This window comes from Anser brachyrhynchus, assembly GCF_964034855.1.
Source record: "Anser brachyrhynchus genome assembly, chromosome: 9".
NCBI classification, from domain to species: domain Eukaryota; kingdom Metazoa; phylum Chordata; class Aves; order Anseriformes; family Anatidae; genus Anser; species Anser brachyrhynchus.
The window spans coordinates 22,787,312-22,814,349 of record NC_137703.1 but is presented as its reverse complement, the minus strand read 5'-3'; the positions used below and the strand labels follow the sequence as shown (position 1 = coordinate 22,814,349).

The 27,038-nt window shown below is 41.0% G+C and overlaps 1 protein-coding gene across 10 annotated transcripts in view; it reads right to left on the bottom strand.

The window, feature by feature from the left end:
- NYAP2 (neuronal tyrosine-phosphorylated phosphoinositide-3-kinase adaptor 2) overlaps positions 1-27,038 on the bottom strand; it is a 165,912-nt gene that overhangs the window by 74,460 nt on the left and 64,414 nt on the right. For 9 of the 10 annotated variants that reach the window (XM_080604051.1, XM_080604053.1, XM_080604056.1 and 6 more), the window contains one exon: positions 2,563-2,861. In XM_080604051.1, the coding sequence (XP_080460177.1) occupies positions 2,563-2,861 (299 nt within the window). Of the gene's footprint in view, positions 1-2,562; positions 2,862-18,677 lie in introns of all 10 variants that reach the window. The other variant, XM_080604060.1, reaches the window with a different exon arrangement.

Genomic DNA, 27,038 nt, shown 5'->3' with positions numbered 1-27,038 from the left:
ACTGCTTATTTCAAAAAACATCCTACAATGGGACCCCTAAAAATCTGGCATGTATTAAACCAGACACATACAAATAGGACAGATGTTCTGAACACAAGAAGATAATGGCATGATTAAAGGGTTCCATCAGTTCAAAATCTCCAGGGAAATCTATCGTGACTATAGTCTAAATCTATCGTGAGATAGTCTAAAGGCGTCCACTGCTGCACAATATATAAACTAGAAGAACAAACAGAATACAGGTCATATATTAAGCATCACAGAGGTTCTCAATACCCCCTGAAGGAATTTAGTCACACTAAAAGGTAACATTATCTTTCATGAGAGTATTATCTTTCATGAGAGTAATGGAGAGTTACTCATCCACCAGTTCTTTCCAGAGCTCTTGCTATGAATATTCAGCTCTTGATTATAATAATGAAGCTGAGGTGGTCTGCAATACTTGTTGGAGCGTGTGGTAGTACTACGGTCATACTGATTAGTCAGTGAAGACTGCTACAATGCTTCACGTGTCACTGAAAACCATCATGTGATGGGACAGATCGCACTCAACCTGCGCAGAGTGGGAGCAGCAAAGTGGTACTTGGCCTTGGAAACAGAAAATTTTCAAACCTTCAGATCTATCAGAAGGGATGTGACCACGTTATGTTCTTGGTATCAAACTTCAGATGGCAGGAAGAGATGAGGGAAAGGAAGCAAAACCTTCAGAACCTTGCAAAATGATAATGCTGAAGATCATTTCATGAGGATGTGGACTGCTTAAGGAGTCTGCCGTAACGTCTGTGAGATAGGTAAAAGACATGGATGTATTTCAATTGCTATTACCATTATTCCTACTACTGTAAAGGCCATCATAGTCTCTTGCTTCTCAGTAAATAAGGAAAAGTGCTGGGAGGTAGGTGTAAAACAGACCCCGTTCCTAATCAGTCCAGAGAGAAAACCAAGGTTAGCTACAGCAAAGAACCCAGTGATACAGTGTGACTCAGTCAATACACACTTGCAGGAATATTCATTTAACAGGCTAGAAAATGTGAGAACCGATCTTACAGTGCCTTCACTGCAAAATGAGCTTCCTTTAGCCTCTGGGATTCTGGTTGCACAGACTCAGGGCGAAAAAGTGCTAATAAATACTAAAGAGTTATTAAAATATTTTAAAACACAACATTTTTTAAAATAGCTTTTGAGTACCTTCAGAGCTCCTGCCTTTGCTCCTCACAGCCTATCAGACCAAGAAGTTTGTGCCATGCATTCTGTTTCATAATAAACGACAGACTTCAAAGACTTTCTGATACGAGATTTTAAATCTGTCCGTGGCACAAATCTGAATGGTTTCTATGTAGGCTTCGGGTCCAATAAAATTGTGGTAAGCTGTTTTTATTAAGGGCAGCTACTCAATGCTTAGACTTTTCATGTTAGTTGATCAGGGGAGCTTGCGTAGTGGTACTGCAACGAGCAAGATATGGAAAGTAATGATAAATGTCATAGGCAAAGTAACTACCCACAGCAGCATAAATAAGCCTTCACAACAGCATAAGTAAACCTATGGTTTTGTTCAGCATGTGTTCATCCTTGTAAGCGCAGACATACATACTACTAGCTGAAATATACATTCCTTTGCACCTTTGTTAACACTGATGACCTTATAAATCAGATTTACCTAAAAGGGGTTGTAGCGTGAGTGTAACTAACCAGTATTTATGGCCACAACCGCAAGCAAAAGGGATATGCACTAAGAGCACAGCATATTGCGCGGGATGTCAAATCTGATATGTAACATAGCAGTGGGAGAGACCAGCACTGATCAAAACCATTTGTCCCTCAGGGTTCCTCCTACAGTTCACACTGTGAAGCAGAGTCATCCTGATCTCTCCTAGCAGGGAGTAGAGCTGGTCCTACTGCCAGACAAAATGTATTTCCAGCATGGAAGAAAGGAAGATCCCTATACGGTTAGCTCATCTGTAGTAGTTCAGAGTAAGGAAGGGGTATCCTCATTCAGTGCATTTTTTCAGCAGATTCAGCATTCAGGAGAAAATAAAATTTAATTGGGAGGAATGGGAAGAGAAATGTAGACTAATGAGCAAAGACAAGTTTGGGGCAATATGTTACACCACCTCAGGTACAACTTTTACCATCAGATGATACTTTCCTGTTGTTGAGTTTCAGGGCCAGACAGTATTCTTTTAAATAATTTCTGCCCTTTACTTCTTTGTTGACCGTCTCCAAAGCAGTGGTTTGCACAGTGCTAGTGACCACAGTGATAAGTGACTGGCTGGTGTGCAGGCAACAGTATCTTATATGCCATCTGACAGCAGTCTCTTCCCTCCATTTTGAATGAATTCAACTCATTCCCCCATTATATAACAATATAGTAAGTGGTGTAGTTCTGAGAAATGTCACAGTTTGGCAATTAACTGCTAGTCCAGAATCTGGGGAACAGTGATCTAGGATACTTGTGCTGGCACTGTGGAAGCATAAAAGTAATACCCACATGCATGATTATCAACCGGCTAATCTTAACGCTGGGTCTACAAAACCCTTCTTCCAGAGAATTATAGTGTTTACCTTCAGTCCTATCCGGTAGTTTCCCACTCTTACTTGTTGTCCCAGTGTTGACTGTTTCAGATGAGGTGCTCAATTTGGTGTTGGGATCTCGCTTAGGTTTAGGTGGTGGCTGCTTGCGAGAGCTGCTACTTTCATCATCAGTTCCTCCAACAGAATGAAGAGACTGGGATCTCACGGCAAAGCCACTGGAACAAGGATGTGGCAGTCTGTCCTGAGGAGCAGGCATTGTCATAAATCCCATGCGGAAATGCTTCCCCACGTAGCTTCCTTCATTTCCTCTCACTACTTCTCCACCTATGCTGTAAGAGAAAATACACACACAAGTAAGTGATCCGCCTTGCCTCAGATGTACCTGAAACCATGGTCTCAGTTCTGCCTGCGACGAGCAGACTGCACTTTCTGCATTGTAAATACACAATGCTCTTTCCTTAAAACAAGATGACTACTAGAATGGAGTAACCAGTTTTTCAACACAAGTGGCCAATAACTGAAATGTCAATATACTGCTATGCACTCATTCCAAATTTTACAAGAAGAAATTGAGAAAAGCTTTTTGTTCAGGTTTCATAGCGCTGTGACTTGAAATTGCCTACAGAGCAAATTTCAAACATCAGAAGTCAGAACTGAGTTTTTTTACGATGACAAGAGATTGCCAGTAGGACCAAGAACACTGCTTTAGAAATGCAACATAGTGTATTGATCTGCCCTCATCTTTAACTACAGACATACGTGTATCTTGGGAAATAAGGCTCTTGGGGCCCAGTCAATCATTCCCCTTCAGACTATAGAATGGTTAGAGAAAGTAATGTTCTAAAAATCGTTGGATATAGGAGTCTGCAAATTAACACCTTATCAAATCTATATGAAGCTGCAACATGAGAAGCATCAGACTGGTAAGACAAGTGTAGGTAGGAGATGAAAACACCATGAGCTGTGGAACACTGGGAAGAAAATAACCTCTGGCCATTCAGAAACAGGTACAAGAAGGAAAGCTCAGTTGAAACAAGTGAAACAAGTGCTGTCACATCGAATCCATTATTCTGGGAATGGCAGGACTCAGAACCTGGTGCTATTTCTGCTATACTCGTGCATGGCTATGAATTTTGAAACACAGCTCTTACTCATGCTTATACTGCTAACCCACAGCACATTTCAATTAAGGCCATTCAGCGACAGCGTAAAGAAACCCAGCAACACACACAGGTCAAAATGGACCTGTTTGCTAGGAGTACCTGTTTGCTTTGAAGTAGTACCACTGCAGGCATGTAGTGATGTCAGTATGAGAACTGCCAAGTCTCCAAAAGCCCTATTTACCTCCTTTTTCCCCTTCACACGGAATGAAGCTCTAAGCAGGGTCAGTCTGCTCCTCTCTAAGTTTTTTACTCAATGTTGCCTTGGGCTGGTGTAATTTATTTGGTGCTGAAAACATCTCCCTCTCTAAAAGACAAGCACATTTCTCAATGGTTCATTTGAAGAGTGAGTAAGGTCACTTCATTCCCTGATACTGCCCCCAGCAGATGGTAAATCTTCATCTTCTTTGTAGGTTACACAAAAGCTGTACCTGGTTGCTCTAAAAACATCAGATTGGCACTGTGCAATGCACAACTTTGAGCATGGTAAAACAGAATCTTTATTAGCTTACTGAGGTCCCTGCATTTTTATTTTAATTTCTGCTAGTGGAGAGGTCCACTTTCTAAATTGGTAACAACCAAACAGGTCTAAATAAAGATGTGACACCCTCCAGGGGCAATGACACATACCCACACATGCACACATACACACACGAACCCCCTGCTCACACGCATGCCATGCATACACACACACCAGTCCACATTCAAAACCAAGTTATTACCGAAACCTAATTGGCATCAGTTCCAGAGGGATTTGCAGCAAGAAAGATCAAAAGGTAGAACTCATTAATTTCAAGATTAATAAAAAACCTGTAGCCAATTTAAATGATTAACTATGCCTCTACTAATCTTTCATAAATTGTCCTGAAAATAATATAATCCTCTGATGCTAGACTACAGTAAGTGCCTGCCACTATATTTAAAGAAGATTACTATCCAAATATGCTGAAGAATGCAGGTGGGGAATCTGCTTTTTCCTACCTTTATTGTAGAAATCACATTTAGCAAACAAAATTTCAGTTCACCATATGTCCAACACTATAATTCTTACCAGGTTGCTCTATTTACTCGATGCATTTACTTCGCTTCTGTGCGGAGGTGCTCAGACTACCCATTATAGAGCAGATCCTGTTCTGGATGCACTTACATAAATTCCACTCAGCTAAAAGGTTTGAGTCTTCTCCTAAGAATACACAGAACTGCACTTATATGAAGCTTTTTTTTTTTCTCCAAACTTTCATCTTATATTTCAGAAATAAAAACACTATCTCAAAAAAAAAAAAAGTCTTCTCTAGTTCCTTCTCTCTCCATCACTTCTTTTTTTTTCTTTTTTTACTGAATTTCTTTCAACATCACAGGTGAAAACCTGCCTCTCCTGCTTCCTACACTTGAGATTAAACAGCCTATAGCCAGAGACAGGTGGTGGGCACAGCTGGAGACATCTTGTTCTTCTGCTTCATGGCTGAAGTAGATCTGGCCTTGCTCTTCTACATCATCTGCTCAGTGACTAGGTAAAGACAGGAGAACACAATCTCCCCCTTTTCAGCCACGTTTAAGCAACAGTCCATTTCTTTTTGGGCACAGGAGCCAACCTGCTGATGGTTGGGTACTGTAAACTCCAAGAACACAAGCCCCTAATTCTTGGTCCTGCACCCTGCTCATTGACCAGGATCCCAAAGGCTTAGCTTACTTAAGCTGGAGATGATGCCTGAATGTCAAGCAGTGGGTGTTTCCTAGAATAGCTTGACTAATAAGCACAAGCATAATATCAGGTGGAGCACCAAGTTCACTTGTCAGTTATACAGGCAGAAATACACCATGGTGTGCAAAGAAAGGAGTCTCTCCAGACTCATACCCAGAGTACAAAAGCAGAATGGCACAAATCAGATGTGGCATCCCCAACCCTCTGGCAGCAGCATGGTGCAGTTCAACTTGGATGTGTGCAACACAGCTTTGCAACGCACAGAGCTGCTGTTGGTACATGATAAAACCAGACAGTGTTAAAGGATTTACTTGTACACTCCTCCTGCTTGCCTCCACACGAGTTGGCTGAAGCTGGCTACTTCCCACTGTACCACAACAGGCTGAAATAGATTTATATGCACCTTGCTGCATAAATGACTACAGAGACAGCTAGGGAAAATAATTGTGGAGATGATCTCACTCCATTATTTCTGACAGGAAGGAGCCTGTGCTCCTCATTGTACTGATAATGGGTTCTATCTCATTTCAAAACTGTATTATGTGAGTTGCTGCAAGTATTAAACAGTTTATTAATATATATGGAAATACAGATTTGGATTATTCCTCTGGGAAGTTTCAATTTGAACTTGGCCAGGTTCAACTGCTTCTCTGACAAAGAATTATGTACAGCGTTCAAATAACCGTTAAAAATGCAACAGACATCTGTCTACAAAAAAAAAGACATGACATATAATAACGAAATTACTCATGTGATCACTCATGTTACACACATAAAGCAAAGCTGACTTTGTGCTGAAATGCGCTTTGGCATATGCCTAAGTTGAGAGACTGAAGCTGCAGTGGATGAAAAAGGGCCGTGCGGTGAGGGTATCTCCAGCCAGCCTTAAGAAGAGAGTTCCGAAGCAGATTTCCATCAAAGAACACGTTCCAAGCCTTTCCCAAAGCCTCCCTAACAAGACCCTTGTAGACCATCGAGTGCTGCCAGATTACACATTTCCTCCTGGGTGCACTGGGAGGCAGGCGAGCTTTCCATCCCTCTCCCTCTTCCACACAGGACTGGAACTGAATTATTACGGCAAATACCAAAACAGTTGAACTTGTCTTAAATCAGTAATAGTGGATTTTAGCTTCCATTTCTAAAATAAGAGCAAGAGCTCCAGTTGATGGATCTGATGAGTCTTGTTGCATCTCCAATGTAGGTTTTATCTGTCAGCTGAGACTTCTGAGGTCAGAAGTGGGCTAGCATAAAACCACACTGAAGCTGCTGTTCCTACCTGCGGTATCATCCTGCCTGTATGTAAGCTGTAATCGATGCAGTCCCGGACACAATATAGCCCAGCCTATTGTGCTCTGCTTGCTCTGTTGGATCAAGCAGGTACTGGAGCATTGACCAAACTGGAACATGGAATAACTGAAACGTTCAAGTGTTTGAACAACTACAGAGGAAAAAGTCTTTTCCATTATTCATTTTATGACACAACACAAGGGGGCACGTTATAGTGGATAGCTAAATGTAAACAAACACAGAAGTACTCTAAATGGGTAAAGCACTAAGAAGGTCATCATCACCTTGCTTTGCTATGAGTCATAATGTTCCTATTGACTTGGAAAGTATTTTCAAGTTGTTAAGTTAGAAAGGCAAGAAGAACTTGTCATCACATTGCTGGAAAAAAACATAGCAAATCAGAAGTATCCAGAGACTGTCTGCCTTAGTCAGTGTGGTCTTTTCAATTTGCATTGTTCCTACTTAGCATTGCAAATAATGGTTTTATTTTCTTGCAAAGTTTCATTACTTGATCCAGGCAGAAATTGAATTAATTCCTGGAAAACCAATGAATAGTTTTATGCAAATTTGTTTTCCTTGATTTTGCTTCTTTAACTGTTAACAGTATGGAATATTAAATCCCTCAATCCAGTTGTAAGGAGCAGGAGAATTCTTGGAAATAAGTCCCATAAAATCAGAATACCCTAGAGCTACATTTTCTTCCCAGCCATCTACCTTCCACTGTTCTTGCTATTCATCCAGAAACTCTCTTTTCAGTTCAGACTTACAGTGGATTAGTTTCATGCCTCAGGCACCAAGAACCACTCGGTAGTTTTCATTATCTTTGTTTGGTTTCCATTTTTCTTCCTGTACTCTTAATATGAGACTTTCAAACTTTTTATCCACAAGCTCAAAAATGGAACTACACCTGAGTATGAGACTTGACTTCCTAAACAGGAGGAAGGGAAAAGCACCCTGCTGATGGCATGGCATCTTTGAAGATACTTTTGCTCTTTCTATGCTCTGATCCACCCCAGCTGAGGACCACAGTTGGTACCTTTCCTTCTCTGAGTGCTGAAATTCCAGAGAACCAAATAAAGCTGTTGCAATGGCAGCTGTCTGCTCACTCCTCTTCTGAGCAAGGAGGAAGCCTCGGTCACAGATACTGTGTTTTTTAGCCAGGAGCCTCTGCAAGCTCCTCTGCAGAAATGGGGAGAACTGTGAACTACAGGGCAAACAGCCCAAGGGGGTGGCCAAGACTCTCCCTGGCAATGAGCTGCCTGCCCGTGCAGTGCCACCCTCACGTGGCAGGCATCTAATCCATCAGGGAAGCCATCTGACCAGCGAGAGAAGAAAAGAGAAATCACAAAAAGAAGAACTACAATGAATGATTTCGGAAGATTTTTCTCAGTCCATCATGAAAATGACTAACAAACAGCAAAAATACACAAGGAATAAAAATAGTTAACTCAAGAACTGTATATGAGCTGACTTGACTGATCAAACAGCAGTCCATCCCTCACTGCCTCTAGCCTTTTTTGGGTTAAGAGAATATCTACAGTTATTTTAGGCTATTTTTTAACCGCTTACTAACTCTTATAGCAGTGAACATGCAGCTCCTCTGCTCATATCAAATGTTCTGAGTATAAAGGGCTGAAATGGCTTTGAAATGTCTATTCCCCATCAGAATAAATTATACACACATATACCAAGGATGACACATTTTACTTTGTATCTGAGGAGCACTTTCAAGATTAGCATAAATTATATTTGTAAATTAGAGGTTGGATGCCAAAAAACAGAAGATATACTATTTTTATCCCCCTAAACATGATTTCAGCAGACCATGAAATATAATACTGAGGGAAGAAGGGCAGGATCACAATCATGAATTCAGGAACTGCGCTGCAAGTACAGTTTTACACAAAGCTGCACCACTTTTGATTATAGAAATTAAACATACAAACAAATTACATTTCTTCTCTCCTTTTTTTTTTTTTTTTTCAAGAATCATATTTCAGAGGCTTCATTCCTTGGAAACAAGGAATGATTTTTTCTGCACAAAAAACATAGATGATTTTGTCTGCATTGCTTTGCTGAAAGACTCCAAATGAGTCCCGGTGATCTAACGTCAAGATCATAGGATAAAGCTACCCTCACTTTTAGATACGGGCTAAAGTGTAAATGAATCATGGCAAAGGTCAAATTTGAGTCCTTTTATGCACCTGGAGGAATATCTACAGTGAGCAACTGATGTGTCCATGCACATCAAACATTCCTCTGCCATATGCCTCTGCTTCTGAGGCAAGAGATCAGGTGCTGCTTAAGCAGGCAGGCCTCTCAGGACACAGAATGCATTAATGCTATAAAGCAAACTTGATTCTGTTATCATACCTGCCAAACCCACAGGTTTGATCCTGCAAACATGCCATGAGCCTATACTCCCTCTGTGCACCTGCATTATTGCACTGGGATATCTAGGAAGCCCTGCAGAAATTGCTTGTAGCCTCTGAATCTGCTCCAAGCAATACCACTTGCAGAGGTGTGCCCACATGGGCTTTCCAACACCAGGTTATTTCCAGAAAATCCTTTCTTCAGGCCAACCTGTATGTGTAACAGAACCCCAACAGGATCCTGCACTGCTGCTGTGAGCCTGGCTCCTGTCATCCAAGGCAGCCCTGAGCTGTGTGTGGAAGCCTGCACAAACTGGAGGGTTAACTGGGTCCCTGAGGAGCCACCAAAGAGCAGCTCGGGTCCTACACACTGCATGAGGGAGGAGGAACATGACTGTGGCCCATAAACAGTCAAACAACCTCAGAAGCCAACCAAGTGCACTCCCAACGGAGAGCTGCGATCCTGCAAGTCAATTCATACAATCCTTGTAACACAAAAGGTTCAAAATGGTACCAGCGTCTGGGATTTTGAAAAGTTCTGTAGGTAAAACATTGATAAATAAAACCTATACATACAATTCGCACAACAGATCTGACAATCCAGTCAGCTTGGACAGAAGTAACTGAGGAGCAGGGACGCTTCAGAGCCACGGAGCGCTGAACAGAACTGTATTTCATGAGTGAACAGAAGTGCAGGCACCACTTATTGCCCCCAGCGACACTCCTGTCCTCACAGGCTGCCCCAAACAGGGGCCTAACGAAGAGGGTGTCAGGCTGGACGCCCGCAGCGGCCCGGTGCTGCTGCCTGGGGAGGCCCAGCGCCCGATGCGGTACCAGGAGCACGAGGCTGCCAGGGCCCCGGCCCACACAGGGCCGAGGGCTGAGGCACGGGTGTGGGACAGGCCGTACGTGGTGAAAACACAGGCCTGAGTGAAAAGCTCCCTGCTTTTACAGAACTAGAGATATCTTTAATTTTACATGGGAGATGCACAGCTAAAAGCCAGAAATGAAATCTCATATGCTCAGTCACCTAGAATTAGACACCAACCATATGCAATGTTTAAACTGAGTGTAAATGGGTGCTCGTGTTAATGGATGGGGGGTTGCATCCTGTCAAAAACGGGTGGAGCTAGAACAAGGTTGTGTTTTTGTCACATTTAGTGGAAAACCACATGGCACAGACTCCATAATGCCTGAGCAACTGGGGAAGAAGGAATTATTTCGATGACATATGAGAATAAATTAACATAGATTTATTTTTTTTTCTTCTTGCAATAAAATGCTTCTTTGGGTTTGAGTAAGAGTTGTAAATGAAGGAAAAATAAGCAAAAGGTAAAAGAGCCTTTTTGTGGATCAGAGGTGGGGAAAAGATAAAGCCTAGACAAATGAATGAAAGGTGCTGATGTTCTAAGAATGGTTATTTGTAAACTAAGTGCACATAAGCCGTGCTGCGCTGCCAAGATATTACACTGTGCCTAACCTTTCCCAATTCAGGCTCATTTCAAACAGTGGCTGTACAGATATTCTTCTGAGTCCCTCGAGCAAACATCACTTGACTTTCCTTTTGAAATCCAAGCTCAAATACAAGGAAATTAAGGTTTTAAATTAAGGTTTTAAGTGCTTCCTAAGGCTTCCAGCCCCAAAGAGAAAGGAGTCATGTCCTGACCTGGCAGGGAACAGGAAAAAAATCTTGTTTTGGAGCAAAACCCCTCACAAACTTCACTTCAGAGTGACCCACAGCAAAACAGAGAAATAGATTTTTTGGTTCAACCAGTGACCTGGAAATCCAGTTATTCTCATAATTCTCTGGTAATTTTGTTATTCACAAGCCACAGTTCTAGATTCACTCCCTGGGCTGACTTGTCTCTCAGCTGCTTTTATTAATGCCAGATGAGTAGTTAAGGAAGAGAGGCATGCACTGCTTGCAGAGCCATGGAGCAGTTCTCATTTGCACAGTCATAGTAGGGATGTTGCAGGGACACAAGCTCCAAGGGAGGGACACTTTTATGCAGATGTTTGTCTTCTGGCAGCTCACCACTCCAGAGCTGTTATATTCACATAGGGCAATTTTGCTTCCAGACATTTCAGCGCATGGCAAAACTTGGGGATTTGCATTCTCTAGAACAGGCATATATCCAAACACTTCAGGTACAACGTTAGGTAATACTTTCATAGATACTTGGGGTCAGTTTGCAGTTACCACAAAAGCATCTGCATATTAGCAATTTAAATTGGACTGAAATCGTTTTAATGTACAAATTGTATTCTGAAATTCTTTATTTAAGAGGAATGCATAGTTTAAGTTCTGACAAATCAAAACAAAGCTTACTTGGATATTTCCTCCACTTACAGTGTTTGTGTGCTGTACTGGTCTTCAAGCACAGGGAACAAAATAGGAAGTTTAACCTACTGTAGCTTACCCTACCTAGCTACATAAACTTTCTGCTGTGCACATCACCTTACTGTCACAGATGCTGGAACCTATAGAAATCATCCCCAGAAAACCCTTTTTTTGTCCTGGAACAGCCTTGTTGGAGTCCTTTGCCTTGACTTTACAGCTAGCACTACCTTGGGGTACCAGGTACACAACCTACCAAATCTCTGCTCCTCCTCAGTTTTGGAGGGAAGGTTTCAGAACATTTGTTGATCACCTTTGTTATTGTCAATAAATAAATGGACAATAGCTCATCGTTAATATCTGTCTGCATCTTGCAAAATGAAACAGACCCTAAAAAACTAAGCACATTTTTCACAGGTGTGTTAAACCCAGAAAATGGGAAAAAGATTCCTTTCCCACAGACTTGTACAACAAGTCATGCCCTCTGTTCTTCTTTCAAAGGTAGCCTCAATAAAACATCCTGAAATCTTGTATGACCTGTACTGACAGCTCTCAGCATAAAAGCCTGAAGAAGATTCTTCACTAAGAAGCAAAGTCCCACTGAAAATATCTCTGCGTGTCACTTTTTTTTTACCCATAGCAAAATGACCATTATTGTCACATCAGAATATTAATGTGCTTCACACCTATATTTAGAAATAATAATAAGAAAAAAATATCTTTCGTTGTCTTGATGGATGTCAGTGACTTAGCCAGGGTTGTCAGATGCTGGTTATTTGTTCAGAGAAATAAATAAAAAAGGACAATATATCTTCAGAAACACAGTTGATTTAATATTGCATGTCAGAGTGTGTGAGAAGCAAGCGTAATATGCATATGAGATGGTGAAAACCCCATGAATTCAGTCATCTCCCTGGAAGAGGCTAGCCAGCAAAAGCACTGCTTGCCCCATGCACACACACGCACACACAGCCAGCCCCTGAAGCACATCCAGACTTGGGTCTTCCAAAACAGTCACTGAAGGTCCATGCATTTCCCTTTGAAATCAGAGGGAATTGGCCAAATGTGAAGTACAGAAATATTTCCTCCTCTGTCTACAGACAGAGCTAATGGGACAGATCCAGGGATTCTAGCAGCCATATACAGGAATTTAACATCAGAGACAACCAGCCATGATAAAAGCTACAAGTAATCTGCCAAAGCTGCCAAAAAATCAGCACATGCTGATTTTCATCACTCACAAAATTACTTTGCAAATGGGGATGTTCAGCTAATTACTGGGTTTTGGTCACTGCTGTTTGTGTGGTGTGTGCTTTGTTGTTGTTTTTCTTCCCCTTACAGGGGAAGCTTTTTGCCAAATAGTAGAGCAAGAACTGACACGGAAGGAAGCTGATATCTAAATGCTCCTTTAGTGGCATACTTACATTGCCCAAAGGACCATCAGTACAGCTTATGAAGCTGCAGCCAAATGAAATTTTGCTTTCAACAGTAAGAATACTTTCCAAGCTGTAAAAATCTGTGTGAAGATTTTTAAGGAGTTAAACGTTAGAACAAAAGAAATAGTAAATATTCATGTAGCCTGCAGAGAAGGAGTATTCAATGGTAACGATGCCAAATAAGCGGGGAATCTATCATCTTAGTTCACTGCATGAGGGGTGATCAGCTCAATGCTGTTAACAGCACAGGTCTATAAACTCCCTTTATTTCTCATCTAACTCTTTGAGCTGTCATTCATTTAGAGGCATGCTCGAAATATTTGAGTTTGCAAGAAGCAGCACTGAGTGTTGAGGTGGTGAGCTGTGGCAGCTGGGGTTACATGAAGTCAGGACCTCATTTTACAGAAAGATGGCAAACCAGAATAACGTGTTGCTACTTTTCTTTGCACTATGAATTATCATTAAAATCTCCAAATCAGTTGGTAGAAAATTTTAGTGGATGTACATTTCTAGGTCACTTAAGCCCCTTTGAAAAATCTTCTTTCTAGATAGTATAATCCTGACTAATATGAACTTTCATCTCCCATTGCTACACTGCAGGCAGGAGTCTACTTTAAAACAACTTAAGCCAGTAAGGGGCTCAGAGATACCAAGTACTGCAGCCCAAATCAGTCAGCAGACTAGATAACATTGAGGGATATCTGTGTGTCTAGTAGCAGCAATTCAGCTTTTTTAAAAACAACAACAACAACAAAAAGCACCTTTAAATACTTTAAATCCTGCTGTAGGATTCTAAGAGGGAAAACTAAGGCCAATCTAAGGATTGTGAGATACTACAGAAAAAACTCAGGAAATCAAAACTATGGAGTTCAGCAGATGTTTGCGAGTGATTCAAGCTGAACTTTTCAATCTACCCTCAGATATTGAAAGGCAGTTCATTCTTCTTCACAGGTGTATCCAGTAAAATCTTCAGGACAGCTTTGATTCAAGACCCAGATTAACTTCAGTAGGGCTCACGAAATAGTTGCATCAAGGAAAGAAAGCATCTCCCAGGGAGAGAACGTTCCCTGCTGTGCAGGTGACAAAACTGGGTTGTCTAATAGAGTTTCTCAAAAGCTAGCATCTACAATTCTTGAACTGCAGATAAAAATGTAAATTATAACATTTCATAATACATATGAGTTATTTAGGCATATGCTTATTAATCTGTGTTTATTGCCCTTCAAGCTGAATAGAGAAACAATTAGATCCCATTTTAGCAGTAGTATTACGGGGCATGCAGATATCTAACTTTGATTTACGGAGTATGACAGGCAATCAATGTGCGTCAGAGAAAGCCTGCATCAGCAAAGAGACATGTTAAAGCTGCATTTAAATTTTCTTTTTTAGGACTGAACAGATGACGGTTTCCTTCACATTCTGAGCACAATGGGATTGGGAAATAACCTGAATTTTGGGCTCAGAGAAAACATATTGCTTTAAATTATAGGAAAATGAACAGCATTAATTTTATTCCTCACTTTCAATAGAATCGAGTATACCAGAAAAGGGAAAAGCAGGCGTATCCCAAAGTCTGTCATTAGACCTTTCCACTTGCACATACCACAAACAGTATACAGGAATGACAGCTAGAAGACAACTGCTTTCCTACATTTTTCACTCACATGACATATACATTAATTTCAGCTGATGAACTGAAAAGGAGAAAGAAATTCAATGAATTTTAATTATTTTTTTTTTTTTAATGACTAAATAAAACAGGAGTACAGCCAGGAAATGAAAGACCAAATTCCTGTATTGAGTGCAATGAGAGTAGTTAAATATCTTATTTAAAAGACATTGAAACGTTCCATAAAAAGTTTACACCAGTTGTCAGAATATGAACCAACCTCCTATTTCAGCTAGGAAGTGTCTGATTGCAAAGTTACGAAGCTACCAATGAGGCAGGGTTCTAGGAAGCAAACGTCTAAACTGACCAAATCGGTAGCATCTTGCTTTGGAAACCAGAGGGTTGAGTTCAACATGATGCCTCAAGCTTGAAAAAAACATTACAAAACCAGGAACCTGAGCAGGGCTCCATTCCCCAGTCCCCACTGTCCCATTATCACAGACATCACATCCTTTGTCAAGGCCAGGCTTGGGACCCTTCCCACCAAAATTTTGCTATCCCTCTGTCCTGCCTTTAGGGCAATCCTGAGACGAAACAGGGACTAAAACACCCTCATAACAAAGCTCTTGCGATTCAAGCTCCTCCTAAATTTCCTTTAGATTAAGAATTATACATACACATATTAAACCCCCCAGCACACACACACGATTTAGACACCTCATGCAGAAAGCTGCAGTCTCAGCAGGTGTCATTTTCCAATGAAAATGCTCCAATACATAATTTGGTAATTCCACTGGTATTCTTTGGGAATTATGACCGTTGTTGATCCTCCTAGTTTTGCTGCATTTTCTATTTTTTGGGCCAGCTTTTGTTCCTAGTGTTTTGTTATTATTATGGTCATTGCCAAGCCTGCCCGTTATCTGCTCATTAGAACTTCTGTGACAGAAAACATTCCTGCAAGAAACTAATTCTAGTACCTTTCAGTCTATTTTCAGGCTGAGTGAGTCTATAAACTCAGATTATTATTAAGCTGAGTTTGCAGGTGTGTTCGATAAACTCTGAATCTTGCTGTATTAAAGCAAAGGGAAATTCATCCATATAGTTTTAACTTTATACTTCGAAATCTGAACAAAAAATACATGACTCCAAACCCTCAGAAAAGCTTGCCTTCACTGGGATTCTTTGTCCGTACATAAAAGAGGAATCTATGGGCACGAGCAACACAGGGTTGTTCTGATGACTGTTACACAATGGAAACCCCTCTGGAATTCTCCACAGCAACTTCAAAATTCCCAAGAGCAGGCAAGCTGAAAACATACATGCTTTTAGTTAATATTTCTAATAAAACCATTGAGTAGCTCAGTGAGTTTAACCTACAGTAAGCTCCAGCAAAGCAGAGTTTTTATATGCAATTTGAAAGCTGAGTTCCCTACTGAATAATTTTAGAGTTCTTATTCCACCACAGTTATGACTACAAAATATTAGCAACCTTAAGTAAATTACGAGAGCTTACATGAGAAAGGCCTTCCATCAGTTAACAGCCATGCCTCCAAGCTAACCAAAACAGACCTCATTAATAAAAAAAACAGGGACAAGTAAAGTTATTTACTAACATTTAAACTAAAAAAGAAGTTTAAATAATCATGGTTAAATGATTTACAGCATGCACATTTTTTCTCAATTTATTATTACTAACAGCACTGAATATTGACTGTGATTTTACAGGACTGGAAAAAAATAAGCAAATTATCTACAACTTCCAACTAAATTTTAAGCACTCTAGGGCTTTGAATATAAATGACAATTTTATCATTGGCATTGGAGATACAGAGACATAGTCTTTGTGCAGAGAGAGCCTGGCTCTACCCCAATCATGCCTTAATGAGAAGCTCATCTTTCCTTATTATGAAAGACACCAAAAAAATTTGGTTATTTAGGTCTCACATTGCTGCAAGAGGGGAAATTGCTGCTATTAGTTTATCGCTAGGTATCGCTGGAGTCCATGTCCCAGTTCCCAGGCTCTGGTCTCAAACCCAGAACCACCCTTCCCCTGACAGGCTTGTCTTATTCACTATGTGGTTAGAATTTCACCTGCAAAATACACATCAATACTGGTCTGAGTGCACTGCAGCACGCCAGAGCACAGCTCCAGAGCCCTGTGAGAGGGGAGCATCCCCAGCCGTCACAAATCGCTTGAATTTGGGAAGAAGCTGTTGACTCCACACAGAACCCCTCCAGTCTTTTGAGACAAGTGACAGGGGCAATTTCTCCAGGTAATGCCAAGCCCTTGGCCTGAGAGCACAGAATTGTTTTGCAGTGAGGCCTCAGCAGTGGAAAGCAAGGCTGCAACATGCTTTTGGCTTATCCGCCGACACCATTTCATTCTTTTCCACTTTGTTTTGCGAAGTTCTGCATCATATTGGTAGGGGAAGCAAGTCTGATGATATAAAACACAAGACACATACAAAAAAGATAAATTAAAATACCTTGTGGTGTCAATATGATACAGCCCTCAGCCACTGGCCTGTGAGCATGTTTGAGCACCTGGGCATTCTGCTGTTAGCAAAAGGCATGACAGACAGAAATGCAGTGTGTGAGAGCATGCCCGGCAAGCACTGAGAAGCACCAAGGCTGAGGGGCCCAATAAGGACTGCAGAAACACACAGGCAAGGTATTTCGCCTTTCAGGAGGCAGGTGCACAAGAGGAAGAGGAAGAAAGGGGAAGTCCTGCCCTCAGCACACTAAGATGCTTCATGGATGGATGTGTATTTGCTGCACTGCAGATACACTTACACATAATAAACCTGAATTCATTAATACTAAATATTTACGCTCAGCTTGTAACTGGTCCAACAAAGCAATTATGATACATCATGCTGACAGAGTATAAAAACATTAAAACTTGCATCAGCTGCACAATACAGTGTATCAATGCACTGTTAACAATAATGTTCCTAGTACAGTACATTTGCATGGGGACAATTCAGTGCTTTCTATTAAAGCAATGCAAAACCTGAAAGTTTTGCTGTTACATGTAACCTGACGTAAGACCCCGTTAATTGACAATAAGCTACATTCAAGGCCAGAAATGTAATTTCAAGTGCCCATTAAATCTAGCATTATTTGTCTGGAAACTCAGAGTGAGTTCCTGGACTTTACTTCGGTTGTAACACTTTCCTAGCCGCCTAACATGTTACAGATGTCATTCGTGGGGGACTTGGATATTACAGATGAGCTGGTAGCAACAGAACCTTCAGCCTCATGATGGAAGGTGAGGAGTGCCTCTCAGCCTATTGCCAGTCCACTGGAAACTCTTTGAAAAAGGAAGAAACAGTAGCAATAATTCCTCAGTTGGAATTGAAGAGCATAGCTGTCAAAAGTTGGACTTCAAACTGTAACGGTAACATTCAGCAACTTTCTCTCTTCCACAAACAACAGTCTTAAGAGGCTGACTGTGGCATTTTAAAAAGCAACACACTCGCTGCGTATTCAACATTGAAGACATTGTCCATTGCGGTGGACTGCGTATGATTTCCAGGTCTGACAACACACTGGACTTGGAATCAAACTCTTATAAGCAGACATAGTAAAAGGTTCTGAAGTTACCAACAGCTACTTCAAAAGCCACATGGTTTAAGATGCAGTCCAAGTACACCGCAGGGAAACAAATGCAAGCTGATGACAGACAGAGGCTTTAAGGGAAGCAGCTCTGCAGCTTGGCACTGTGAATACATTGCTACAACATGACTTAGACAAGTCATGGGTGTCCCCTCATTCCATTTACTCTTCCCTTTGGATAACCCTGTATATAAATACATGGTGCCACTGGTAAAATGTTTGCTGCCAAGATAAATGGTAAAAGACATGGTATTAAATCAGCCATTTCCATGGACCAGATCCAAAGACACTAATCCTTTCATCAGGATTCAAACTGGCAATACTCCACAGAGGAGGACATTTGTTCTCTCTCTGGACTGAATATAAAACCCATCTGTTGAAGAGAGCAAACTCTTTTCTATTTTCAGTTCCATTATTGAATAAAGGGCTAAAACCACAACTGCCTTCTGTGCATCTCCAGAATAACCAAGGTGGTGACGAATGCTACAGTGACACTACCTGGTTACAGGTTATAATGCTCGGGTCAGCTCAGATAGAAGATTTCGTATTGAATTTTGTAAATCCCATCAGTGGAACAGGAGTATATGACATGTTTGATCTACATCAGAATCAAACACCCTTACCTGCTGTCTTTTGATACAGGCCCACCTTTGCACATGATTTGATAAAGGTCCTGAATTCACAAACAAATCCAAAGCTTGGGTTTAGATCTGCTGACATGGCTCTCATTGCTGGCATGGCAAAAGTATACTTCAAAAATTCTCTTTGTTTGCAGTGAGAAAATTAGGCCAGTGTTTTAGATACTGCATCATGCAACTGCTGACTTTTTTTGGTGACACTCATTTCCTCGCAATACTCTCATCTACAGCAAGCAGCCTTCCACAACAGAAATTGCCATTCTGACACAGAAAGACAATCTGGTGATTCAATGACATAAAATGAGAGTCAGGATTACTTCAGAAGAGTCAATCAGTGATCGTTTCCCTGAATTACAGCTTTGCCATTTCATTTATTCTTGAGGCTAAGCCTGAGAACTTACATCCATGCTCAGATCAAATTGTATGTTGCTACTTTGGGCAACCACACACTGTAAATGTCATTGTACATATAAATCAATAAAGATGTCTTATGTATTTCTCTGCTCGATTCCTCTGCACCATGATGTTTACAAGATGGCCAAAGTCAAATCAGTATTTTCTCTGGAAGGAATGAAATCTGATCATTAACTTGGAAATTCTACTTCACCCTAAAACCATAGCATAAGGATGTGATACTACCACTTCAAATAAAGGAGATGTAGGACTATTCCAATGATTCAAACAGAAATCCTAGTGACAGTTTGCTTAGATTTAGAAGGAAGTCTTAGATGATATGTTAAATTAGCCTCTACAACGTATTCCAGGTAATTTAATTGCTATGAAGAAATTTTTCCAATTCTAATGTTGGCCATCTTATATCAATGTAATAAATGAAGAACCTCATACTGCAGATTCCTATATGTATAAGCAGAGTATTTTCACTGCAGAGTCTTTTCTATTAGCTTGTGCTTATGAATCATATAATGTCAAATCTGGTTCAGGTAGTTCAGTCCGAAAAATAATTCATTTTTTCTGTACATACTTGCTACATTGAGAAGGAAAACATTTGGATAACAACCGTGTTTTAAAAGTAGTTTTCTCTAGCTCAAAAATAAAGCAAGGCTCAATAAGCTGTGTTTTAGCAACTGCCCAAGGAGAAACCTGCTTTCTAGAAAAATAATTAAAAATACTGCTTAGCAGAAAGCAAACAACTATCTCCCTCCCCCCAAAAAAATGGTGCTTTTTTGTACAAAATATACAAAGAAATACTTACCACTGACATCATGCATTGGTAGAACTCATAGTCATAAGATATAGTGTACAAAGCATGAAAACCCAAAACCCTTCAAACTGCCTATTCATAAGTTTTAGCTCAGAGAAGAGTCATAGAAATAGGGTAAAAGAACATTCTTTACTCCTTTTTCCAAGTCAAATAATCCCCATCTCTTCAGTTGTTCCTTACGCTGCTGTCTAGATAGACTTACCTTGTCAACAAAATGTCATAATATTTCTTCAAAGTACTTAAAAATACTTTCTAAATGCATTCTTTTAGGATAGATTAAAGCACAGTAAGCCATGCCAGTGTCTTGGACAAATTATAACTAGCTTAAACCTGCCTAAATATTGATTCAACTGCTAGAATAAAATAGCTCTTTTGGGTAACCCTAATAAAGGATTTAAAATACTTCCTAAACATGTTTGATCTATTGGGCAAACACAACTGTGAAGGATCCATTCCAGTCTCCTAAGTAACACTTAGCATATTTTATAACTTTCTAGGGAAAACTTTCAGAAGTTCAGTAGTTTATTACATATTTATTATTGAAGTATACCCAGGGACCTAATTTAAACTTCCATCATGTGAGAAGAAATTAAGATTACTGTTCTTTCCCAAGCCTGTACTGTATTTGCCCTGGATCTGAGCAGCATGGATCCAAGTGTTTTGCACCAACAACGTCGTAAAGAATGCTGCTTCCAAGTTCAATAGCATCAGGATTTTACTCTCTGAATTAAAGCTGAATTTTGGCTTCCACTATGGGCTTCCCTCACTGCTGTAGCTTATTATAGAAAGTTACCAGTGAAATATTGCCTCAGCAGCGGAAAGAAACTGAGGAATAATGCTGCTCCTGGTACTGTTGGCTATACAGGCAAAAGCAGGGTGTGCCTTCACAGCAGCAATGCCAGCACTAGCAGATCAACCAGTAAGCTACAAACCAGATCCCGGCTGCTGGATTTTAAAGGCTTTCTAGTGCTCCTGTCTGGGGTCTCCATGTCAGGGTCAATCTGAAAAGCAATCTGAAAAGGCCCAGGGGTAGGCCAAAGCTGGTGATCCTGGCTTGAAGCATCCATGTTACTGCTGGCCAAGAAAAAGATCGCATTAGTAGAGCACAACCCTGGCACAAAACTATTTATTCTGCTTCTGTGCTACCCCACAGAGCAGGCTTCACAGCACAGGTTTAAGAACAGCACATGAGGAGAAACAAACCACCTTTAATAACTACTAATCACCTCAGAGTTCCCATGATGGGTGCTATCATCATGGGGCCTTCCCACTGAAGGACTGTTAGCAATCAGTGCAAGGCTGAGCTCTTACCATTCTCCATCTAGATTGAATGCTGTTCCTCATCCTGGTTCCTCAAAATAAAGGGGTTCTGCCTTGGGATGAAAACCAAATTCAGCTGGTACTGTAAAGAGGCCATCTCCTCATGTCTGCTCCCACAGCAGAGAGAGCAAGCTGTAGTGCTTGTATCTGCCTTGTAAAGCCCGGCATACAAACATGAGGTTAGACAGTGTACTGCAGTGAACAGGGAGGGGATACATCTCTTATTTAGCCAACTCCAGCAGGGATGCAAGGAGGCTAGCTGGGAGAGATGACTCATTCAGCCTGCAAGTACAACCCACAGCCCTCACCTTGCCTTTGGACAAGTGAGGCCACCGCCTTCCAGTCCACGCAGCACAAGGCCCAGGAAAACCAGGCAGTGAGCAGCGTCCATGAGACAAGCCAAAAGACAGACTGGGCCTCTGAGGAATGACACAACTGCTTGCTCTCTTCAAGCGACTACATTTTTGCAAGTGAAAATGTTCTGCAGAAGGCGGGAGCTGATCAGGGAGCACAGTTCAGCGCAGCTTGGAAAAGGCAGGGAAAGGAACGGAGCAGAAGGGGCTGCAGAGGTGCACGAGTGTCTGGGAGAGGGGAGGGATGGATGGCATCCGTGTACTCTGTACTCCCTAGACTAGAAAGTTAATTTTGCTTTAGAACAAGAGGAAATACCTTTGGATCTATAACAGTCACTGAGTTTCTTTGTTGTGACAATACAAGCTTTGAGACCAGCCTTCTGCCTCACCTGAAGTCCTCATGTAGCCTAGCCACTTTGTGGGAGAGTTTTGGGGTGATGAGATGAGCCACTTTAGGAGATGGTTCTAATTCAAAATGGGACTTTTGTGTCAGGAAATCAGGACTTTCCTAGCTCCTTCTCCTCAAACCGGTCTCCAGGGGAATGATAAGCAATTACCAATTACCAACTTTCCAAACAGTAGAACAATTCCACTGTCCTTCCCAAAGCATCTCCCACTGCCCTGCGTATAACCTCAGGTAGTTAGGTAGATTCCCAGATTGGCAATTATCCAAGATTAGTCTTAAACCTCAAGGGAAAGAACAGTGATGGAGCTTTTAAAAGATTTTCAGGTAATTCACAAAGACTTTATACCCCTCATTACAGTCATCTTAAATGTAGTAGAATTGACTGAGTTGGAGTTTCTGGAATGAAAGGAGATACAGCCTAAAGCATCCTGAACAGCCCTCTCCTGGTCATCTGCCCCATTTGCTACTCACACTCCTTGGGTGATAAATGTAATCTCTCCATTTATTGGATCATCATATTTTATCAAACACAAATGTATGTGTCACTGTACATCTGTGCACTCTCTAGATGGCCTCTCCAGGTTGTGCTAATGAGGCTGCAACACAACAGAACAAGGCTCAAGTCCCCATAAAGCAAAACTAATGATAAGGAAGGCTGACACTGGGAATCAGATTTCTCTGGGTACTTATTCAGGAAATATATGTTAAAGAAATGGTTCATTTCTTCAGAAGAGCTCTCTAGTTTAATTCTCAGCTATACAGCAGTGCGGTTTCTATTCTTACTTGACTAAGGAGATCCTGGGGTGAGCACCCCCCAAGAACATGGCTGAGGTAGCAGTGGCTGGTGGCCAGGACTCCTGGGATGGTGGGAGGACACCTCTGCTGTGCACCCATTCACCCTGGCCTGCCACTGGCTCGGATCTGGCTCAGCTTAGGGCTAAACATTGCCAAATCTTCCCAGACAGCAAGATTCAAAGCGAAGCATTCATGCCAGACACCTAACACACTGCTCTGTTACAACAGCCCTGTTAAAGTCCCTGCTATTGCTTTTCAACTGCAGGCACCCTCAGGGGGCCCATGGGGGACCCAACTCGTCCTACAGACCATCAAGAAGTGAGAACCCAGAGCTAGCCACAATCCCAGGAAACCAGCTCCTGATAGCGGCTGAATTCTGAATTCAAAACCCTCAAAAAGAATTGTTTATGAACTATTTAGTAACTCAAGAATTAGCTATGGAATTATCCAAACAGTTATAAGAAATTTATAAATATAAGGATAAAATCATAAGCCCCCTTAAGAAATTTATAAAGGAGAAAAAAAACGTCAATTATTCGCTGTAAATAATGTTTTCTATTTTAGTTTCTACTTATGTAACTGCAAAAATAAACTATGTACAACCCTGTTGTTTTAGCATAACTGCATTTGAATTTAACTCTTAAAATCAGCTGGTTTTTTTATTATTTTTTTTTTTAATCTTTGTGCTTATTAAATATGCGTGGACCCTAGCAAGAGTAGCCTACAGCAAAGGAAGTCTGGACTGGAGGAATTGCAGAAGTGCCTCTGGAGATCCTGGAGAGATCACCAAGAGTCACTGAGAAATTAGTCAGGATTCAGAAATTCCCATTTACCAAAGACAAGAGCCTGCAAGCTCACTCAACGTGCCCTATTTCAAATCTAAACGAGGTTCAGATACAAAGCTAAACTTTATCTCTGTTGTAAAGACAGTGAGAGGAGTGCTAGATCCAAACCCATCTGATGTCTTGTAAAATCTAGTTCTGGGGTCCAACTGTAAGGAGGTTATTCTAGAAAACTCCCGGGACAGAAATACAAAGCTGAGGCAGCATTACAGGATGGAATGTTTTGATGAACAGAGAGACTGAGAAAATGGATGGAGAACAGCTGAGGCATTACATCAAGAAGTAGCTGAGCTGCATTTAATAAACATACAGAGAATTGATTTCAAAGGGAGAGAGAATAGTAAAATGAACTTCTTGGGGAAACCCAAAAGGATCTGGATACCTTTGAATGCGTGTGACTCAGTATCACTCATTGTTCCCATCAACTGTAATACTTTGGCCCTATGAATTCCAGCTAATATAAAAATTGGTCAGTTAATTATCCATATTCACATGTAAAATAGATAATAGCATACAGTTATTTTCAGAGTACAGTGAAACCTGTTTCTCGAATTGTATAGCTTCTAAAACTGATATGCTTTTGATATGCAGCAGGAAATATGTGAACTTAATATGTCAGCTTTTACTTAAAACAATTTAAAGTTTGAAATTCTTTCTTACTTGTTAAGCTAATAGCATATAATAACCATAAGAACAAGTCATAAAGTTATCATCTTATTTGAATGGATATCATACTAGAGTCAATGAAATTATTCCAGATTTACACAGTCACTGTGAGGAAGATCAAGCCCACAGTGTATAAACATTAAAAAGAAATCTAATTAGGATCAAGTATTTTTGACAATTTTATTTCCAGATAATTAGCACTGATGTTTTAGTGCTAGGACCTGACTGTGCTGTGTTCCGCAATAAAGAATGATTCATACCTATATTCAAATAAATAATTCAGCAAAGAAAGATGCATAGAAGTGCTTTTGTTTATAGCGCTGTCAAAACGAAACGCTTGGAAAAAAATGTTAATCGCCACGCACTTTTAACAGGTTGAGACTAGACTAAGTGCTATTTACAGAGAATCAGAGAGCCACCCTGCAGACTCAGGATAATGAGTCACCAGAGCAGGTTTCTTGCAATCTGGCAAGTAAGGGCCAATTTCTGGGGTGTGTACAGCCTCCCACATCTGTAACAGGAGCAGCGCTTCTCCAGGTACAACTGGGAGGCTGCGGCTGCAGCAGGATGGTTAAGTGACACCCTAGGTGGCTGCCTTTCTCCAGGCCTTAAAGAGACTGAAGGGGGCTGCTGGTAATGAGGGGAAGAATCCTGCCCCAGATCCTGCAGAGGAGTATGGTTTTGTGCTTGCACAACCTGGTGCCCAAAGGCAGAGCCCAGCTCCAGGACCGTGCTCCACCCTGGGGCTTCTGCGCAGGGCAGAGAGCTGTCCAGGTATCACATACCTGCCGTATGAACGCAAGGGTGCACCAAAGCTGCAGTTACAAGCCTGAGGAAATGGGACCACAGCACTTGGAAATCTGCATTGCCATGTGTAAAGTCTTCTGTACACATGCAGAACAGTAAAGGCTGCATGTACAAGCCTCAGTATTTAATGTAGAGTCTGTAGATGAAGCTACCCAGAAATACACTAACCGCTAAGAAAGGCTTCATGTCTAAAACCCAGAAATATATTGGCAGTTGTAAGCACAGAAACCCAAAGCATTCTCGTGTGCAAAACAATTACTTTATCCAAGGTGATTTTAACAAAGAAATTATCTCTAGGCAATAGTGCTATCAGAAACAGCACACAGTGAAAACAGAACATCAGAACAGTGTCCGTGAGATTGCTGCAAAGGAGAGGACATTCCTAAACTTACATGATGTTCAGGATTTGGAAGATCTCCATACCTCTCTCTGCTTCACCACATACTGCCTGAGCCGCCATTTACATCATCCTTCATAGAAATAAGCCTCAGCTGTGATTCATCCTTTGGAGGCCCCTGTCCTTCCTCAGCAGGTGCCCAGGAAATCCAAACATGTAGCTCTAGTGATTCAAACCATGGGCCTGAATTGGGATGAATCCAAGTTTTTGCCCCATTTCAGAGCTAGGGAACATAGAGATCCGTACACTGTGGATCAGAAGATGCAGAGGTGCTACAATAGGCAACATGTAGCTATTTAAGATAAACCAAGAAGAGGTGCCGTCATCTGTTCGGTACATTAACAAAATCAATTCAACATGTAAGTAGCAGCAACTGAAAAAACAGACCTGTATTTTTTCTTCAAATTTCAATCAATGTGTATAAAACATCCAAATGAGGATAAGCAATTTTAGTATCTTATTTTGTTCCTCTGGCAGTGGCAAAGCACTGACTTCAGCCGGAGTAACATTCCTATACACGAGCACCTTGTAAAGGATGTTTCTCTTCCTGTGTCTCAGCCCTCCTTTGGGCCAGACCCGCCACTGTTGCAGGCCAGCAAAACTTCACAGCACGCAAGGAATGATGCTGACTTACAGCAACCAAGGATCTCTGCTTTGTCAAGTATGAGGAGGAGGGAAAAGGGGAATTTATTAGTGTAGTTATTTTAAAAGGCCAATTACAATTTTATTAGAGGAAAAGCTTCAGCAATTTCAGTTATTTACAGTTTAACAACCATGCTACAAATTAAATTTATATGGATCATTTTTTTCAAAAAATAATTAACACTAAAACCAATAAAAATGAATTTAGTGTTGATCAAGACAGTTTGGAGTAGACTGGTGTTATTTTTCATTTGGTGAATTCTTTATTATTACCACTTTAATGCCCTGAGCTTAGACATTCTGCTTCCTTTCACCATATGTCACTTGTATTCTGCTCATCTGGATACACGCGTGGGAAGGAGCGGGACTGATGTATATTGGAAAAGTTAACTCAGTCAATTAATTAAAGCCTGTATTTTTACGTAACTAGCATTCATGAAGTGGGAAATAAAAAATTAATTCTAAAGCAGTAATAAAGAATCAACAGCATTAATTAGTCCTTTAATAATGAGTGACAGTAATAACCCAAGAAGAAAAAAAAATCCATTTCAACTCTAGCAAATAAAAGCTGATGCAATGGCTCGCGGTTCAGGTTAACTCACAGTAGCAGTACTGAGGACAACAACATCTCTGCTGAGGTCCCAGCCCAAGTATTGGATCTGCACAGTGACTTTTCTGTTGGAGGGCAGTACTCAGCTTGATCTTACCCCCAGGTGGCTGACACAACTAGCCTGACTCCAGCATCACACCAGTTTAACACAGCAACATTTCAGTAGTATAATTCACTCTATGAAACCGCCTTGATTCACACTGATAGCTGGGCAGGTGAAAAACCAGGCCACAAGAACAATTCCAGAAGTGAGGTCGCTTTCTCTGGAGACAGAAAGACGCACACC